Source organism: Lepisosteus platostomus, chromosome 19 (assembly GCF_059453375.1).
Source record: "Lepisosteus platostomus isolate fLepPlt1 chromosome 19, fLepPlt1.hap1, whole genome shotgun sequence".
Classification (NCBI taxonomy): Eukaryota; Metazoa; Chordata; class Actinopteri; order Semionotiformes; family Lepisosteidae; genus Lepisosteus; species Lepisosteus platostomus.
In genome coordinates this window covers 5,152,559-5,173,238 of record NC_142629.1, presented here as the reverse complement: position 1 = coordinate 5,173,238, position 20,680 = coordinate 5,152,559, and the positions used below count along the sequence as shown (strand labels likewise).

Genomic DNA, 20,680 nt, shown 5'->3' with positions numbered 1-20,680 from the left:
AAACTGAGCCGGGTGGGCTGTTGTCCTCCTGCAGTGTGTGGGAGATCATCGGCCAGTCCGACGGGGGCCTCTCGGTGCTGAGGACCTTCCGGCTGCTGCGTGTGCTCAAACTGGTGCGCTTCCTGCCCGCTCTGAGACGGCAGCTGGTGGTGCTGATGAAGACCATGGACAACGTGGCCACCTTCTGCATGCTGCTGATGCTCTTCATCTTCATCTTCAGGTGCGGAGCTGTCCGTCGCCCCGCCAACCGGTTCCCTTGTGCTCCACACACCTGTGCCGGACACTGATGAGTAGGACAGCAGAATATGCCACACTAGTCCGCTGACTAATTTAAAGTCACAGCAAATAGACCAGAGAGGAAAAATGGAAACACCATTATCTACTTCCTTATTATTTTAACTGAATCGGATGTTATAGGTTGTGATCTGTGATTGTTTGCAATGAGAGACACACACCTGTTAAATGGCGTCATTTCGCAATAACTGCAAGGCAGGATAAGCTTATCGGAAACAGCCCTTGTTCTTATACATATGCAGCGATCACTTCTAAACTCTCACTCTTGGTAACACTAGAGAAGGACCAGGACTGTACTCAGACTTTAAAACCATTCTGAAAATGGATTAATTCAGAGCACGTGGTGGGGGTTACACTCTGTGAGTCTTCTTCTGGGTGTTCTGCTGCACTGCGCTGCGACTTATTGTGCTCTCTATTATGACCAGGAGTCAGTTATCGGCTGTCATAAAGGATACCGGTTGTGTTGTTGTTTTATTCCAGTATTCTTGGGATGCACCTTTTTGGATGTAAGTTCAGCCTGACCACAGAAAACGGAGACACGATTCCAGACCGGAAGAACTTTGATTCTTTGCTGTGGGCCATCGTCACTGTTTTCCAGGTAAATGAACCCACTTGAGCAAACATCCTAAAGGGTCCAGAAACCATGTTCTTTGCTTGTTGGTTCCACTGCCGGGACACGCAGAACACTGAGGTGATTAGCGCCTATTGAGTCCCACGGGATTAGTTGGTGGAAAACACTTCTGGTTTGTCATAGAGATTGCTTCATTGACTCTCATATCACCCAACACCTTCGGTTTTCCAGCTGGTAGTCGCTATAGCAACAGTGGAAATGGACCAGGTGTCCTGAAACTGTAACGTAAGGACTGTCTTGTGGTCTCAGGCAGATGGCAGCTGCTGGGAACTAGCCTCCTTGGCTGTTTTCCAGACAGCTGAGAATAAAAGCTAACCTAAAGGCGTATTTACTTTTTGTTAAGTTCACACTCCAAGCCAGCAAGAAGAAGGTGCAGAGAAAGCACAGGAGGTCATATGAGTTGTCATTAATTATTAAAGGCGCAGTTCTGCAACAGATCATCCGAAGCAATGCTTTCATCTGTTGAACAATTTTAATTGCAAAATACTTGTCTGATGTGTCAAGTCCTGCTAGTTAATACTGATTCTTTGGGAAGCTTCCATTTGCTACCAATCTAAGTAACAAATCTGAGAAATTCAGCAGTTTGTGTCATAATACTGTAATTTTTTTAAAAGATAGTTGAACTGTGGTTTGGAACCTCATATTTTAATAAAAATGGAGCATAACTTCTGTAATCTGATAGAAAATCAGTACATAAAGTCTCTTTCACTAAGAAAGCAGAGACTAAATATCCAAAATATGTCCTGTGGTCTGGTGGTAATTATTCACTTAACCCTCAGCCATCATGTCTTCTGCAAACACAATTGGATTAATATGACAATTACCATGGTATTTTGCCTATTAAATGAGTCCAGATTAGCCACAGGGTTGATCTGTATGAATTAACTGTGAAACAGTTTTCTTTTATTGAATGGAGATGAGTTAGTTGTTATTGTAGAGGAAAATTTCTCTTCCAGTTGCAGAGGGCAGTTAAGGATGATGAGAAGAAGGAAATGTGGTCAGGATCATCCACCTGCAAAAGAGAAAGATATTAGTTGCTTAATGGAGGGCACTGTGGTAACAGATTCCTCTGCTTTAAAGTTACACATTTATCTGGTCGGCTGCTTTCCTTCAAGAATCCTCAACTGTACAACCCGATTAATCATTGAAAAGCCTGAGTTTTCAGATCGAGACACAGAAGTGTAAGATGAAACAAACAAGGCAGAAGGTGTACTACTTAATCCCAAAAAAATGTTTTGTGCTTCACAGTACGTTTACAGTGGCTGTGATATTCCTATCGAACAAAAGGAGCTACCTTTCACCAGTTGCGACAGAAGTGCCAGACTTTAATGTCAGTCCTTTGGAATTCTTATGGGCACTGTGTCTTGAGTAACTTTGGTGGTTGTTGTTGTCTTCCAATTGGTAGTTGTTACATATTTATGGATCAGCTTGTTTATAAAATATTTAAATAAGTCATCTGTGAAATGTCTCATGCCTTGTTGACAAGCAAGATGAGTTCCACCTTAAAGAAATATTGCATTCACCGGCTTGTATTTAATTGAATTTAGCTGAGTCTTTGCATTTTAGCTGCTTAACAGCTGTGGCGATGCATTCAGTATGTAGTTCGGGTTTTTAATTTAAAACAAGAACAGTTGCTATTGAATTCAAAATGCAGTACTTTGGCTGCTTAATCTGTGGTTCTTGACTTTCTCTGCCACTAGGAGGAACACAGTACAGTCCACATGGGTTGAGATTCAAACAATTTTATTTCATCTAAACTTTACCGATTTTGCATATTACAATTACAATGCAATCTGTTTCATTAACTAAGTCATAAATACCTCTTTCTTTTATAGTCCAAACAAGACAGTCTCAGCTATAATATGTTTGGATATTTATTTGTTTCTTTACGTTTAAACATTGTTGTTGAAGTGTCTTCAAATAGTCTCATGACTTAATAGTATGTGAAGGGAACACCAGCTGGTTAGGTACGTTTTAGGGGGTATTTGTCAGTGCTTGTGACACCTTAATCTTTTAGAGAGTTGAGATAATTCTGAGGTGTTCATTCACCTGTGTGTTTTGTAGCCCCAGTATCTGGAGAAGGCCACATTCTCAGTTTATCCCATGTTCTTATGAGTCCATTCTTAGAAGCGGGTACAAAGGTTTATCAGGTTTGTGTGACTGGCTTGTGGAATGAGGCCCCTGCTGAGATCAGAACTTGCTTTTTCTCTGTGTTTCTGGCAAGGTATCTTCTCTTTTTACTTTGCCAATTATAGAATCTCTAATGAAATATATCATATCTGGCTTAATTTTAGGGATTGATAATGGATTTCCAGGTGTCAGAACTTTCAAATTCCTTACGGTTCTTGTTTTATCAAGTCATTCCATCGTATATCATCATCTATAAAAGATGATTGAATACAAATGTGATATACGAACATATAACAGGAACACCCTTTTGCTTTTAGGATCAATAAAGAGCCTTACAATATTTATTGATTTCCTCAACCTTAGGTATTGGGTATCTTAATACTCAAATATTACTACTATGGCCCTCTGTCAACATTTAGAGCAAGGTCACGGATAGAGGGTTTGTAATCCATGTATACGCACAGGAATATTTGTTTAGCAAAAAGAAGACTCCATTGACCTGATCTGTAGTCATACATTGATTAACCGTGACACTGTTCACAGTACCTTCTGTTACTCATGTATGAGAGAACGCATTCATTTCTTACTGAAGCATGCTTTCTTCTTCAATATTTAACCAGCTGAAAGTTGAAACTGCTGTTCCACTATATAGAGACACGAAGACAGATAAAGAAGCCTGTTCCTCCATTGACATGCCTCCATCCTTCAAGTTATCCAGGCATTCCTCACTATTTCCGCTTGTTTCTTTGTCTGTACTGAGATTGAAATTCACTGCTCTTTACATACATGCTTGAAATTAAAAGCAATTTAATGGCTCAGAGAAAAACCCAGTAGATCTCTGAAATCAAGTAAGTTGCATAACCTATTAGTTAAATGCCTAAAGCAGTTAAACCAGGTTTGTTGTTGATACTGTAGATTGCAGATTGGATTGCAAATAAATAAATACACAGATCAGGGCATGTTATGCCTTTCTATTTTATTATATATATATATACATTTGTGCTGTGTTCCTGACTCTAGTGTTTGTTATCTTGGTTATCCTATAGATCCTGACACAGGAGGACTGGAATGTCGTTCTCTACAATGGGATGGCATCAACATCACCTTGGGCCGCACTGTACTTTGTGGCTCTGATGACGTTCGGCAATTACGTTCTCTTTAATTTGCTAGTCGCTATTCTGGTTGAAGGTTTTCAAGCGGAGGTAAGGCAAATTTAACTGTGATGTTGCTTAGACATGTTCATATGATTTATTGCATCTTGTTTACTGGAGATACCTGAAAAGAATGCTGGAAAATGTCAGCACTGCATGGTAGTGCAGGGCATTGTATTGCTTGCAGCTGTATCATGATGGCTTCTGTTGTGTAACCCGAATGTCTTCGTCATTTCTTCTGTTGATTCTCCTTCGTTCCAGGGAGATGCAAACAGGTCTGACACAGAAGAAGATAAACTGTCCACGAATTTTGAGGATGATGAGAAGATGAGAGAGCTATATGCTACAGGTAATGAAGTCCTAAAAATCTTAATTTGGAACAGCATAACCAATCAGTCCACTTTGAGGTGATTTCCACCTTAAAAACAGCACAATGTGCTGAGTAGCTCTTTTTCCTGTGATGATGGAAAGAGCTCTCTACTAACTAAAGCTCTGCATGTGCAGAGGTACTTAATTTGTCATTGACCTACTTGCTTTTCAAATAAAATCAATTTCTGCTATTGCCACATTACACTTGCACAGGTCTTCTAGGAAAGCAGTTAGGAAATGATAAACTGGCTAGGCTTGAGCGCTTTGTGATGATTAGTTACAAAAAATCAACAATGGCTCCTTAGAGCTTAGATAAACAATACTTTTCTGCTTGCTTTGTATTGAATTTACTGAAAAAAAATATCCTGAGAGTTTTCTTTGCACCGTGGTTTAACTGTGCTAATGCTTACTAATGAGATTAAATGAAATTCGTCTACTAATTGGAGCATGTCAATTAATGTTCTTTGTCCCCTTTTCTGGAAAATAGGACAATCACTCCATAGCCCTGAACTAATGAATCACTATTTGGCCAACAAGCTTCATTTTTTTCCAGCAATAAATCTCAAATAAGCTATGTTGACATTGCACTTACAATGAAGGGCATGGTGAGGTAGAGAGAGGTGGCTTTATTTAGTCATCTATTAAGGAGAAAAGCTGGGTAAAATGGGACACACCTGGCAGATAGGATAGGTAGAATAGGCTATTCCCTTTGGATCCCAAGGATTCAGTCAACCCAGTGGTGCCTCATGTTACCTGGCCTTTCTCCAAGGGTGGCTCTCTCCCAGAGTCACCTCTCACGCCCTCATGGGGCACAATCGGGCAGAGCTTGTATTTCCATTTCGTACACTATGGACGCATACTGTGGACGGGGGGGGTTACTGTCATCGTGTGCCCACAGAGATGAAGATGTACTCCCTGATGATGACCCCCAATGGGCACATGGACTCCAGGGCCAGCATAGCTCCGCCCATCATCTTGCGCACAGCGGCGACGCCCATGCCTACCCCCAAGAGCTCCCCATACATGGATTCGGTGCACACCTTCAGTGACTCGCGCAGGGGCAGCGGCGTGTCCATCGACCCCAACGCCTACGACCAGAGATCCCTGGTGAGTGGCTGACCGCAGCTGTAGCAGGGAGACGGTGTCATTTTCGGTCACTTCCCTGTACTATACTATACTATACACTTCGTAGATCCGTTCTGAGTTCGTGAGCCTGATCTGGAGCCACGTTCCTAGAAAAAAGGACAGAAAACGTGCCCGGAACATAGCAAACGTAACGGATCGTAGCATGGATGTTTTCAGATGCTGGCCTGATCAGGGATGTTCTCTCATGTTTTAGGAAGTCGCGATGTTGACAGTTCCTTGGACAAGTAGCCTTATTTACACAGAAACCCCCAAGTTTGATGATGTCATTATTTCTCACTGAAGAAAAAAGGAAACACTAATATGTGTCATTAGCATTTTTTCAAGATATTTCAGCAGAGCAGGTCTTTGGGATCTTATTCCTGACAGTCAAAGAGGAACCTCCAATGGACTCTTGACATTCAACTCTTTTGTTATTTGTTTTCTATACTTAAGTGTAACTCCTAGATCATTAGTGTTATATACGTGTATGTTTGTAAGTTTATAGTTGTGAGCAATAGATATTGGGGTGCATCCATCGTTCTCATATTTCTCCGAGTTCTTAACTACCGCATTCTGGGTGCTGCTGTTTCTTCTCTCAGTCGTACACATACACGTACAGTAGGAGTCTTTGGTATAGCTGGAAGGCTGTTTCTAAGGTTAAAAATGCTGCAACTGAATGCTAAATTGCCAAAGGACTGCCAGTTTAATAGACTCATAATAACATGATGGCATGTCATATCTCACATTGACACATGTCACATCACTACTTACACTAGTGTAAATACCCATTTACCCATTTATGTATCTATTCATCTGCTCATTACATTGTTTTATTTTTATTTATATACCAATACTACCTCAATAGCTGGTAATGATTCCCGGTCCTCCCCCCTCGTGTGTGTTTTCTTGTGTTGTGCTGTGACACTATGCTGACTGTTCTAGTGCACTGTGCACCTCGGCCCAGGAGAAACTATATTTCGTTCTCTCTGGTACAGTGCAGAATGACAATAAAGCGAACTGAATTGAACTGATGGAATTTTACTGCTCGAGTGCGATGCGTTTGGCGTGGCACAGGAGGTGAGGCCTCTCTGTCCTGACCCCCCCCGCCCTCCTGCTCCGTGAGGGCCGACACGGGCCGAGGGGGCGTGCTCTGACCGGCCCGCGCCTCTGTCTCCAGTCCAGCCTGCGCAGCTCTCCCTGCCCCCCCTGGGGCTCCGGCAGTAACTGGGGCAGCCGCCGCTCCAGTTGGAACAGCCTCGGCCGCGCGCCCAGCCTGAAGAAGAAGCACCAGTCCGGGGAGAGGGAGTCCCTGCTCTCGGGGGAGGGCCGGGGCAGCACGGAGGACGAGGACTCGGACGGGGGCAGGTCCAGCGTGAGCGGGGCCTCGCTGCAGCCCCGAGCCGAGTCCCTGGAGCAGCCCGAGCTGCTGCAGGTCCCCGCCCCCCGCCCGTACCTCGAGCACCAGGACTGCAACGGCAAGACCCTGCACCTGCCCCCCGACTTCTACCTGCGCGCCGACCCCCACAGGGACGACCCCGCCGACTACGATGACGACATGGACGATGTGAGTCCCAACAGTGCCACGGCTTCCTAACTTCCCCCCCGCTAAACCCCAGAGATAAAGGCAGCGTATTTTAAGGGCCTGGCCGTAATGAAAAAGTCTAAGAGAGAGAATAAGCTTCCCCTCGTTCTGATCCTGATTAGGTTGATTCAAGTCGGATCACTTCACTTTATTGGGCATTTGTCTTTTCGCAGACCCCAGCTTGCTCTCCATGAGACACACAGACAGGGAGAGAAGCTTGGGGTCAGAGCGCAGGGTCGGCCATTCGTACGGCGCCCCTGGAGCAGTTGGGGTTTAAGGGCCTTGCTCAGGGGCCCGACGGAGTAGGATTCCTCTGCCGGCCGCGGGATTTGAGCCAGCAACCTTCCAACCAGCGGCGCAGATCCTTTGCCACAGTGCCACCACCCCTGAATTGTTTGCAGAAGGCGTTCTGATTCATTAATGAAGTCCTACGAATGCCTCGCTGACAGTTTTATTGGCTAATTGTGGTGAAATTAACAGGGGCACACACTGTGAGAAGAGCCGCAGGGAATTGCATGTTGATTTTGGACTCATTAAGGGTTTGATACAATTTTGTCTCTCTGTTTTTTATCAAGTGCTTCATTTATCTATCAGCTAAAGTGGAACAACTGGCGTCGTGCAGGAGTTAGCAATCGATTGTAAATTCTTAGACTGTCCCGTCGGTGAAGGCAACAGGGCAGATTTAGGGAACGGAGCTATATTTTCTGAAACAGAAAGGAAAATGAGGCTAATAGTCACAGCTTGATTGATTTGAATAAGGTAATTCACAGACAATGGTGATTTTTGTTTGAGTGTAAAATACCTCTCCAGTCCAGTAATACCATTCTAGTAATCAGCAGACCGTATGCTGCAATAAAAATTTAAGAGCTGTAAATTAAATTAAAGGCTCTTGAAAACAATGACTCACTGCCTTGATCTGCTTCGGCAAGACCTATTTGAATTAACATTTGTGCTCCCCCTTCTGTGTGAGGGATTAGGGACCTGTAACCACAGCTGAGGCTGAAGCACAGGCTTATAACCGCAGGAGCGGTTCACAGTATATATTCACAGTAGATTCCACATAGATGGACACAACTAACAACATGTCTGTCCATCTCAGTGGAAAAGAATGTTATGGACTATAAGAAAAAGTGAATCTTAATCTTTATTCTTATTTGCGACAGAGTAGTAATATCATTGTTTCCATAACCTTGGTGCTTCGGCTCTGCATCATTTACTTTGATCACTGCTGCCATTGTCAAACAAGTGCAAACCAAACGAACATGACATAAGCAGGCTCTCCATAATGCCAGAAGGTGCGCTGTTCAATCTGCTTCGTTTTCACAATGCAGACCCATATTTCATATTCCAGAACTCCCACCAGGGCTATTAAAGAACCCCAGTCCTAGCTGGTCACCCTCCACTGACAGGTGGAAAGAACAGATCCCTTTTAGTTTCAACTGGAGAAGACTGGGGTCGCTGACAAAGCCAGTTCAGCAGATTCCTTCAGGGTGAAGAGTGATTCACAGAGCAGAGGACACAAGAGGAAAGTGTGTGGAAGTGTACTTGTGGGAGTGTGGAACGAGCTACCCAGCCATGTTGTCCAGACTTTGGCTTTCCTCCACAAATGGATGGATGAGAGCCTTGTGATCAATTAGCTACTAACCACCCAACGGGCTACATGAGCCCAGTGGCCTCTGCTCATTTGTAACCTTTCTTGCATTTTCATGGTGTAGCCTACGCTTGAGGGAACAATTTCTGGACTCAACATTTCCCTTGCTCTCCAGAGCCCACGAGTGTGAGTGTGAGTGTGAGTGTGAGTGTGAGTGTGAGTGTGAGTGTGAGTGTGAGTGTGAGTGTGAGTGTGAGTGTGAGTGTGAGTGTGAGTGTGAGTGTGAGTGTGAGTGTGAGTGTGAGTGTGAGTGTGAGTGTCACGCATTTTGCTTTTGTTGCAGAGCTACTGTTTCCGAATCAAGAAGATGCTTGAGCCGTACAAACCGCAGTGGTGCAAAGACCACGAAGACTGGGCTCTGTACCTGTTCTCCCCTGAGAACCAGTAAGTCAGCCACTTGCTTCTCCTCGTGCTCGTGTGTCGACCTTCAACAGTGATACACTGTTTTAACACTGGGCATGCTGAGGTTCTGAGGGATAGTTCCCTTCTGAATGGAATTGTTATCTTTGAAACTGAGCCACTCACAGTCAGGATGGAGTAGGTTAAATTATTTTCCATTTCCTATCTTTTGCCTGATACAAAATATTCGTGCACAAATGATGACCCAACATCATCTTTGTGAAAGATCTCAGATTTCAAAATTTCAGATAAGCGAAGTAGCTCTGTTTTTGAAGGCATTTTTTTTTTACTTTACTTAGCCAAGTCTACGTAGTCCAGATGGTTTATGTTATTGTATATGATCTTTGCGCCCAGGCTAACTTTTACTTTAAAGCCTTGAAAAATCAACATTATTTCACTTTCAAGACAGCATTATTGAACAAATAATGACATCCTTATTTTTTCCTCCATTGTAAGATTTACAACATGTATTGAGTGATATCTTGGAATTTTACCAGGGGCGGAGTAATATAGCTCCAGTGATTTGAGAAACCAGATGACTGTGAAGCACTGATTGATTTTTGACTGGGATTTGAACATTGTTAAATGAAGGTGCTTCTGGAGACTAGAGGGATTAGTCTCTTTGTCCAGTGGACACCGTGAGTCAGGCCTGGACTCACTGTGATGGAACAGGTGATGTGGTGGTGCTGTTGTTGGTAGTGGGGCCTGTGTGTCCTGTGGTAGCTTCCTGACTCGACACTCTGTTCTCGCCCTCCCTCCAAGCTTCAGATCAGTGTGTCAGAAAGTCATCACCCACAAGATGTTCGACCATGTGGTGCTGGTGTTCATCTTCCTGAACTGCATCACCATCGCGCTGGAGAGACCAGACATCCATCCCTACAGCACAGTGAGCCCACATCTTAATTATCTACCACTAGTTCAGAGCTGTTAACCCTAATCATCCTGATGAGAATTCATTTCATGTTACAGTAGCTAAGAGCCATATAAAGATCAACACTTAATTGCATGATGTAGAATTAATCCATACAGCAGCAGCTAGTGTGATTGAGATGATAATATCTAGTGAATCTTCTCACACGCTAAAAACAATTGTATGAACAGGGTTGTATTTTTTTCTTTCAGGAGCGTACGTTTCTGAGTGTCTCCAATTACATTTTCACCGCGATATTTGTTGCTGAAATGACCGTTAAGGTAATTGTTTTGTGTATAGTGAACCTTTGGGGTGATGTAGGGATGCCATTGAAATTAATATTATAAATAGGTTTCTCAAAAATGTTTAATTAACATGTTAATACAGTATGATTGCACATGGAATTATGGGACTGCCATTCAGTGGAACATTAGAAGCCTTACGAACACCTGAAACTACTATAAAGAACGATAATGAAAGAAAGATAATATGCAACCATTTGAGGCACTGTACGAAAATGTATATCTTTCTGACTAAATCTCCCGAGTCCGTGTTTTATCCTTCGGATGTGTGATGTCCTGTCTCAGGTGGTGGCTCTAGGGTTCTGTTCAGGGAAGAACAGTTACCTGCAGAGTAGCTGGAACATCTTGGATGGCGTGCTGGTCTTCGTTTCCATTGTCGACATCATCGTCTCCCTGGCCTCCGCGGGCGGGGCCAAGATCCTGGGCATCCTGAGGGTCCTTCGTCTGCTGAGGACCCTGCGACCTCTGAGGTAAGAAGAGGTCATTTCGATGCTGCTTGCATGTCACTCATAGAAAACTGACCCCAAGCTACTTTACCCAAAGGCTTCTGGGAGTGTGGAGCAAACTACCCAGCCAGGTGGTTGAAGCCCATACATTAACGTCACTCCAGAAATGGCTGGATGAGATCCTTGGATCAGTTAACTGCTGACTACTCAACAGGCTAGATGGTCCAATTGGCCTTCTCTCGTTTGTAATGTTTCTCCTCGCGGTAACAAAGCTAAGTCAGACTGGAGAGCAGTCTGACAGTGCCGTTATCACCACCCTGTTTCTTTAAAAGCTGAATCCTCTAGAACAAGAGTCTCAAACTCGGTTTCGAGGCTTAGTGAGAGTCTTCAACGTTTTGTTCCACCAGAGCTCACAGCTGCTCTAGTTATTTACTTAACTGCATACTTCTTCCCAGTCTCTGAGATGATTTACAGGAAGCCTAAAGCTGTAAAAAAATCTTAAGAACGATCCTATACATTTCTAAAAGATTCTGGTTCATTATCTACTTTAAAAAATCGAGAGGACACTTGAACCTCCAGGCAGGGAGTTTGAGACCCCTGCTGTAGACCAGGGTGGTAAAGACACATGTCTTCACCTGGGTATGCTTTCACAAGTGCTTTGCACATCCTAAAGCTGAACTTCTGATAAAAGAACAGATTTGTCCTACTTTTCCCTGCAAGTTGTGGAACTTTCATTTCTTAACATCGAATTTCTTGTAATTAAGGTTTTCATTTCTCAGTCACTGTCACTTCATTAGCTCTGGTCTGTGCCTTTTCTCCGGTACATATACATCACTGACAGCAGAGCACATTCTCCTTACAGGGTCATTAGCCGTGCCCCAGGGCTGAAGCTGGTGGTGGAGACATTAATTACATCACTCCGGCCTATCGGTAACATCGTGCTCATCTGCTGCGCATTTTTCATCATATTTGGAATCCTTGGTGTCCAGGTAAAGAAAATGAGTCAGGGATCAATGTCTCTGTGCTAATCAACTTAATTTCTGCCGTCTTATGAAGGGGCTGCAATCATAGCAGATCGTCCACTAGAGGCCGCTGTATCGCATCCAATCTTTGTAAATAGCCACAATGGGGACTAATTATTCTAATTACTGTATTATTGCTGACAGGTCTGGAAATGCACATTCTCATGTGGAGTTAATTAGCTTTTGTTTGGTATTTAAAGGTCCTGCATTGTGATAGTTAGTTAGTTAGTTAGACAGTGAGACTTTTTTGTGTGTGTGTGTGTGTGACCAGAAAAAGACCTGAAATATTTTTTTCTCATGACACTCAGCGTCTGTTGTGATCTGGAGGTAGATTCGTGTTGTTGTTTGGGTGGGAAACATGTTAAAAATGTTTTCCACCAGTATTGGCCTTTAATGTAGCACTGTATGGGGAAAATATCTCCCTATTGGTGAATGCAGTCATGAGGTAAGGATGCAAGGAGTACTGTAAGGAGACCAGATGGACAAACAGCTTAAGAATGAATAGGGCCCTCTGTAGGGATAGTTTGAAATATGATGATGATTTCACAGATTTCTACAAATTCCTCCCTTAAAAAGTACAGATACAAAATGTGAATTATAATTCAAAATGTCATAGAAATACATTGTTGTGATTTAAATGATTGCAGCACAAATTATATAAAATAACAAAAGAATTGAATAAACATAAGAGGACACTGAAATTGTATTACGAAAATGTGACAAATATGCGATCAAACACCCAGCCGTGAGGAGAGACGTGGGTGCATTAGGACTATAGTGTGAAGGAGGCAAGACAACACAGAGTCCTCAGCTGGTGGAGACATGGGACAAGGTTTCCCTGCAGTTATGAAGGCTGGTACTCGATATAGAAACTGTGTACCAGCAAGGGTTTCCCTGTGGTTGGGAAGACTGGCACACGATATGGAAACTGTGTACAAGTGAGTGTTTCCCTTCAGTTGGGAAGACTGGCACACGATAACGAAACCGTGTACAAGTGAGTGTTTCCCCACAGTTATGAAGGCTGGTACTCCGTATGGAAACTGTACAAGCAAAGGATACCCCACAGTTGGGAAGACTGGCACACGATATGGAACTTGTGTACAAGCAAGGGTTACCTTGCAGTTGGGGAAAGTGGTACTCGATATGGAAACTGTACAAGCAAGAGTTTCCCTGCAGTTGGGAAGACTGGTACGCGATATGGAAATTGTGTACAAGCGAGGGTTACCTTGCAGTTGGGAAGACTGGTCTTTGATATAGAAACCATGTGGCTTTACATGGATAGTATTCACTCATGAGGCTTCAGGCATAAATGGGAGCAAGCAGTGCAGAGCAACTGGGGTTTTACACAGCAGTGAAAGAGTGCCCTCTTTCTCAGAGTGGCCAGACGTGATCGGGACTTGTGCATTTTAACTACATAATTTTAGCTCTCAGAAATGCAGCTTTCTTTTTTGAATGGGTTTGGTGGCATTGACTTTGGGCTTCCTGAACTGTTGATTTACGTTGTGCAGCAGTCTCACAAGCTGAAAACAGTTCTTTGTATTGCAGCTGTTCAAGGGCAAATTCTACTATTGTGATGGATTTGACACAAAAAACATCACCAACAAGTCAGACTGCTTGCAAGCAAACTATCGCTGGATACGAAGGAAATATAACTTTGACAATCTTGGACAGGTAATGGAGATTCCTTAAACGTGCTACATTTCTACCTCCAGATCAAGAAAATATGAAGACTTTGCCCTGTCTCTTTTATTAGACATTGTACTTTTCTTTATTTTGTAATTACAAAAAGGATAAACACAAAGCTAAACACCTATGATGGTTTGAATCGCCTAACTACGCAATGTGCACTTTTTCAGTAAATGTTTCAAAAGCATTAAAATGTATTACTTTATCTGACCTTTATAGACCTCACATTTAAAATTAGATTGATATGCTATGAGGAGGTATATCTGTAGTGAAACGAAACAAGAAAATACTGGATGAAATTGAAACAGAATTACCTATTAAGTGAGTCAAAAGATGTACTCCCTGGCTTTCTTATCTAGGGTCTTTGAAGTGCAAGTAGTTTTAAGTTGTGGCACACATGCATAGCAAATCCTTTCATGAGGAAAATTCTTATCACTAGACACTTTGATTCTGCCCAGTCTAACTAAAGTCAAACTTTCCTTTCTGAGGCACAAGACACAGTCCGAATCTCTGGCCTGCAAACTGACTTTACTGCCATTGTTTTGCAGGCACTGATGTCACTGTTTGTCCTGTCCTCTAAAGATGGCTGGGTTAATATCATGTACGATGGTCTCGATGCCGTGGCAGTGGACCAGCAGGTACGACTTCACTGAGCTTCGTGATGAATGGTATCGAATTCCGCTCTCTGGTTATCATACCGATGCAGCCTGTTTGTCCTCTGTAGTAGTGTCCCATTTCACCTTGTTCCCCTTTGGCTAAATTATATCAGGCTTAAGAAATATTCTCAGCACCTGAAACTAAATCTCTCATCCAGCCTTGGCCCTTTTTGCATCTTCTCGCCCCAAAATCAAGCACCTTCCGAAAAGCTCCAGCCTCCAGTGACCTAATTAGCTGGCTCTATCTGACTCATTATCCTAGGCCTCAAAGGCATTTTTTGTAGTACCGACAGAAAGCTGTCTATGATAATATTCCCATAAAGGTTTCTTCAAAATCCAGGCTTCCCCCAATCTCTCTGCATCTGGCTAACACGTAGTACAAAAGGAAGAGAATTTCTCTGCCTGTCTCTACTTGTGCTGCGCTGTGCTGAATTGTAAGACTACTGACATGAAGAACTGGGACAGTGGTCCTGTAGGGACTGACTGCACAGATCCATCCTTGTCTTACCTTAGCAAGATAGCTATTACGTTACTGAGAAGTAGAAGGTGATCTGACATGTTAGAAGTGGGAAGTTGCCAGCTTCGTAACAACCCCCGCGGATCCGGTCTGATTCCTGTCGCTGTCGCGTTTTTTCACATCCGTGTAGGCGTCTCCTAACATGTGCGAGGTTATCCAGCCTGCGAATGACTGTGAACGCGTAGCCTTGTGCTAGATTGCTGTTTAGTGCGGTCAGCTGTCACGCCTGTCACCTCCGCCAATGTCGGGCTGCTTGTTCCGCGATGCAGTCCAGAATTTAGCGTGGAAACGGCTCCGCCGGGTCGCTCACTGTTGGCATTAATCTTTGTGTCCTGTTCCCGACAGCCCGTGAGAAACCACAACCCCTGGATGCTGCTTTACTTTATTTCCTTCCTGCTCATTGTCAGCTTCTTTGTGCTCAACATGTTTGTGGGCGTGGTGGTGGAGAACTTCCACAAGTGCCGGCAGCACCAGGAAGCCGAGGAGGCCAAGAGGCGCGAGGAGAAGCGCCTGAAGAGGCTGGAGAAAAAGCGCAGGAGTAAGGAGAAATCCGGGTCTGGTCGGTAGTCCGCTGTCTTTCTGAGCCCTGCCTGCTTCCGCAAGTCCAAAAGCCCGAAACGTCTCTAGGCAGAAAAGGCGGGAAAATTGGGTCGTTTTTTTCCGGTTGTTGTTTTTTTGCGGGACGGTGGCGCGGCGGTCCCGAGCATGCCTCTGCATGCCACTGAGGGTTGCTGCATGAGGGCATGAGAATCCAGCCGCCTTGAGGGAACGGAAGCGAACGGTGGCCCACCGCACGAGGGATCGGCTGCTCGTTACCTTTGGGAGACGCTGCCGGCCTCTGGGATGTGGTGGGCAGGGACACCCTCCCCCCCAAAAAAAAAGAGAGAGAGAAGAAACGCAATTCACAATTATTAGAAAGAAAACCCTTGAACCCAGACTAGGCCCTCGTCCGGCTCCATCTGGTCACAGGATAGCGTTAAGACAACTGAGAGTATTGCACACTCCACCTGGATGCCATGTTAGCCCATTCAGAGGACAGAGAGGTATAATCACATGGGATGGAGAGAGTCTGTCCCTCTTCAGCCAGAATAGTCAATAGTGTGTGCTGTGCACTGAAAGATCTGCTTGTATTCAAAGCCCTCCACAGCTTGTACTTGTACAACTGGATGGACTGGGGCAACTGGGACAAAGTGCATTGCTTAGGCACACAACAGCAGGGTGCCACCACAGGGACATATGTTTAACCGGGGCAGTGGTAGGTAGTGGTTAGGGCTCTGGACTCCTAATTAGAAGGTGACAGTACTGCGAAAAAAGTTTACAGACTCCCCTGGGGTAGATTTGGGTGAATCTGACTTTGTATAAACAAATTCTAGAGGAGAGCGTTAGGACATGCACACGTCCGTTAAAGGCGAGGCCAAAAGTTGGTCAAGCAGCAAGACGACAATGCTGACCATACATGCTGAACAACAGAATGACTGAAGAACAACATGGGACCTAAAACGCGTTGAAATATTCTGGCAGGACCTGAAACGAGCTGTTCGTAAATGGAAACCTGAAGTTCTGTAAGCCGTTCTGAAGCAGTTCTGTAAGGACAAATGTGCCAAAATTCAGAAAAGCTGATGGAAAAGACCGATAAACTCTTCCAGGAGATATCTAGTTGAAATCATTGCAGCTGAAGGAGATCCCACCAGTTACTGAATCTAGGTGTCCTCACACAGGATTCTTTACTCTAATGGATCTCTTTGTTAATGTAATAATCCAAATATATCTTATGTCTTTTGTGTTCTATGTTTAATCAAGTTATCTTAATATTTTATTTAGACTTTGAAGAAGATCTCATTAAATTTAGGTCTAAAATACATGAGATTATTGACCAAACTAGGAGGTTTACAAACCTTTTCTCAGTACTGCAACTTTCTAATTATTCATCTAGAGCCCTAAGCATTATTCTACACTGCCCTGTGTCACTCTCTAAATGTAGAGTATGTTGTTCATTAATTGAGTAAATCTCCACTCTTAGACAGTGAGCCTCTGAGGAACAGTACACTGTATCACTTTCACACTGTATCTGCGAGCAGTGAGGAAGGTCAGAAAGGTATAATGACACGGGTTGGAGAGAGTTCGGCCCTCTGCAGACAGAACAGTCGCTAGCGTGCGCCGTGCACTGAAAGACCCGCTTGTATTCAAAACCTTCCACGGCTCTCCGGCATCTCGACTTAAGATCAAGCAAGGGAGAGGGATCGTCCCTCGTTTCAGTCGGTGGAAAAAAATGAAACATCAACATTGCATTTGTAAATTATTTATAAAGTGAAGGACGGGATTGCAAGTTTGTTTTCAAAATCACTTAAACCTTGAGTTGACTGGACTTGTACGACTGATAGCCCAGGACATACAACATGACAGTTTAATGTAGGTACAGAGCTTGGAATTATTATTATTTTTTAAGATTCAGTTGGCGTTCTACCATGCCTACACTGTTTTCTTCTTTGTGGAACTGAAAATTAACCGCTGCTTCAGTCTTGTTTTGTTTTTCAGCCCTTATATTTAAAAGTTTCCAATTTCAGGCTACTGTCTTGTACAGTATATTAGTCAGGAGCGCCCCAAGGCTTTGAAAGATTTCAGGTATGCATAAAACATGTAAGGCGCCCAGGACGATTGGTCTGTCGTTGTCATGTCACTTCGGTGAGGACCTGAGTTTTGACAATTCAGCAAATATGGTGACTGGCAGGCTCCTGCATTGGTTTTTATTCTGCAGCTGCTGTTTTTCTGACGTTTTGCTCAGTTCCATAGGAGGTGACAGAAAAGGGTCTGGCTGCTCACTATCGTGTCATATCTTTTCACCCACCAATCTGTCACGCGTGCTGATGTGGCAAAGGGTTATTTTCTGTCATACAAATGACATAAAAGGTGCAGCTGATCGGAACCTGAGAAAAAAAAATGGAGTACCTTACTGTGAAATTGTTAAATTGCCCGTCAAAGAAATGAGTGATAAAATTATGTCTGAGTGAAGTTGCTTTTTGAACAGGTTCGTGGCATTTGTGTCAAAACTGAATGTCTTATTTCTGGGTTTTCACCTCTGGTCCTTTTTGCTTCTTACTACAAATATTCTGCTTCTATAACAAATGAATTCTGTACAGCTTTCGGGTTCATTAAAATGAATGTCTCTGACATTAACAGGAAAAGATGGTAGAATAGGGGATGGACAATACAATTCCTTAGCTTTGCTTCTGCCTTCCTGCCTTTTTTCCACATCCAATCCTTTTTAGTTGGTTTACAAAACTGTTCAGTACACAGTATTTGTATATACATTTCTCTTGGCTTAATTAAAAGATGGGGAATGAATCTAACTGCACTCCCTATTGTTGTTGCCTGTAAATCTGATTTTTCAAAATGGCAGACTCAGAAAGATGGCTGACAAAATGCTTTAAATGTGCCTTTACAGGCGTTCTTACAGTACGGTGCATTCTAATTGAAATATTATAGACGTAGTTGTGGTTTAAAGTATTATCTCTTGTGCTATTATCTTACTGTTTTGCTGTCAATTCCCTTTTTGTGTAGCCATGTGTGTTTTGCAGTGCAGAAGTTATATAGTAAGAGCCAAAAGCACTAAAGAAGAGGGACTTCAGTCTTTACAAGCACAGCCAAAAAGACTGCCGTGCTTAGCATGGTTTGTCTTATTAATTATTGCATGCTTTTGGTGTAGCAGGAGCATGGAACTGCCGCATGAAAGGAATTCTGTTTCAAAATGCCTTCTGTGAATCCTGTATTTCAGACAAAGTGTGTGTAATATGTTAAAGATGGGCGTTTCCTCCCTACATCTGTAAATTGTGGAACCCTGCCCAGATTTCTAAATTTAAATATGAAAATGTCACACATAGCATGCAGGCATGTTTGCCCCCATAGCTGGGTTGTTTCTGTTTCCAGATTCCTCCAGAGGAGAGCTCCCCAGCACTGCTGTTCTTTGGCTTAAGAACTAAGGAAAATTTGCTTTGTTCAAGTAAGCTTGACTTGATTAACAGTGCAATCCCTCAGAGGCCCTAGCCTGTGGAATATTTAAAGAGAAAACCTGTGGGTTGACAATCCTCGAGGGCTAGCAGTGAGGACTTCTCCTCTAGAAGGAATTTACCAAAAACAGTGACTAGGAGAAAAGAAAGATTTAAAGTCTGTGTTGGATGATTGGTAGGCATCTCTTCAAAGCTTCGCAGCCTCTTCAAGGCTTGGTTTCCAATCTGAATTGCATCTCAGGCGTAGAACTTAAAATAAATAATGGATTGGATCTGTTTAGGCAAGGTTTTGCAGGTCTTGCTCGGGCTTGGCAGAGTTAGGCCTGAGGGGGTCCTAATGACCAGGTTTTCTGAGGTGTGTCAATCCAGTTCAAAGTGCTGATGTCCTCTCTCTGCTTTGTGGCTGTCCATGCAGAGGCCCAACGCCGTCCGTACTACGCCAGCTACTCCCCGGCTCGCCTCTACATCCACACGTTGTGCACCAGCCACTACCTGGACCTCTTCATCACCTTCATCATCGGGATCAATGTGGTCACCATGTCTATGGAACACTACAACCAGCCTCGGGTATTTCTGTCCACTTGAAACAATACTAACATCCACAGGCAACCTCTGGCTAACGTGTGCCTTTACCTGTTTTATGTCCAAGTTCAAAAATGATATCTGAACACGACAGCATCTCCCTATAGCATGTGAATGCACGGTTTTAAGGATGTAGAATTGAGAACCACACCATTTTCTGCCCGTAGTGGTGGCTACTTCAAGGGACAGGTTTTTCCATTTCGTGCTGTAATGATGAAATCAAATGTGAAACGTGTCACTGACTGTGGTGCTTCTCTTCTCCCACAGTCCCTCGAAGAGGCCCTGAAATACTGCAACTACGTGTTCACAATTATCTTTGTTTTTGAGGCGATGTTAAAACTGGTGGCATTTGGCTTTCGGAGATTCTTTAAGGACAGGTAAGGCAATAGGAAATGTCACGCGACCGCCTCTGGTTCAGCGGGCTTGTGAAAATGTTAAGTATTTTTAAAATGCCTCCAAAATATTCATCACTGTTCAGATCAATCGAAAAATATATCAAGAAGCTTCATGATAGTTGTGTGCTATAGAATTTATGTTGATGTATTTGAGATAAGATTTAAAGTACAAATGCAATCACCTGTGGCAAAGGTTTGTTTTGATTTTCCTTCTGTCTGAATCTGCAGTGTATTATGAGCTGCATTCGGAGCGTTCTTGAGCGTGCAGTGCAACTAGTGTTCAGCTGGTGTTACTTAAGTGTTGCCTAAAACACAGTGTTAACTCAACCACATTCAAGCGAACTGACAGTCATTTCAGATCATGAAGGAAAGGAAACAAAACATTCTTGCAGGCAGAAAGTTTATTGCCACTCTCATTGCAGAAAAACAAGGAAATGGCCTCAGGGGGAATTATTTTCCTCAGTTAGTAGACAGTCAGATGACTCTGTCATTTTGTTTAACTGGAAAGATGTGAACTGTGAATGCTGAGGCATATATACCTTATGCAAACATGTTGGGTGTTTGTACATGCTGTATGTGTGCCCTTTATTCCATAGGACTGTGTCATAATATATTGTCATCATATTGTAATATGTGTCATGTAAGTGAGAGATTGCTAAGAATGGTTTGATAGGTGACTTTCTGTGATCAGACCATAAGCATTAAACAATATTAAGTTATTATTAGCCATAATAACCTTTACTTGAATAAACCTTTATTTGTTCCTATTATTAGACATGTTTGTCAGTATATATTAATAACACCGAAAGAGTGTCGGAAACGCAGACA

General features: G+C 43.3%; 1 protein-coding gene across 3 annotated transcripts in view; it reads left to right on the top strand.

The window, feature by feature from the left end:
• The window catches only part of cacna1ha (calcium voltage-gated channel subunit alpha1 Ha), a 139,271-nt gene that overhangs the window by 102,885 nt on the left and 15,706 nt on the right, over positions 1-20,680 (top strand). For all 3 annotated transcript variants that reach the window (XM_088613227.1, XM_088613228.1, XM_088613226.1), the window contains exons 12-27: positions 35-220; positions 775-892; positions 4,102-4,257; positions 4,468-4,555; positions 5,474-5,682; positions 6,878-7,264; positions 9,217-9,317; positions 10,095-10,218; positions 10,455-10,523; positions 10,830-11,014; positions 11,853-11,979; positions 13,558-13,683; positions 14,247-14,336; positions 15,217-15,409; positions 19,291-19,442; positions 19,725-19,834. In XM_088613227.1, coding sequence (XP_088469353.1) covers positions 35-220; positions 775-892; positions 4,102-4,257; positions 4,468-4,555; positions 5,474-5,682; positions 6,878-7,264; positions 9,217-9,317; positions 10,095-10,218; positions 10,455-10,523; positions 10,830-11,014; positions 11,853-11,979; positions 13,558-13,683; positions 14,247-14,336; positions 15,217-15,409; positions 19,291-19,442; positions 19,725-19,834 — 2,421 coding nt within the window. The remainder of the gene's footprint in view (positions 1-34; positions 221-774; positions 893-4,101; positions 4,258-4,467; positions 4,556-5,473; positions 5,683-6,877; positions 7,265-9,216; positions 9,318-10,094; positions 10,219-10,454; positions 10,524-10,829; positions 11,015-11,852; positions 11,980-13,557; positions 13,684-14,246; positions 14,337-15,216; positions 15,410-19,290; positions 19,443-19,724; positions 19,835-20,680) is intronic.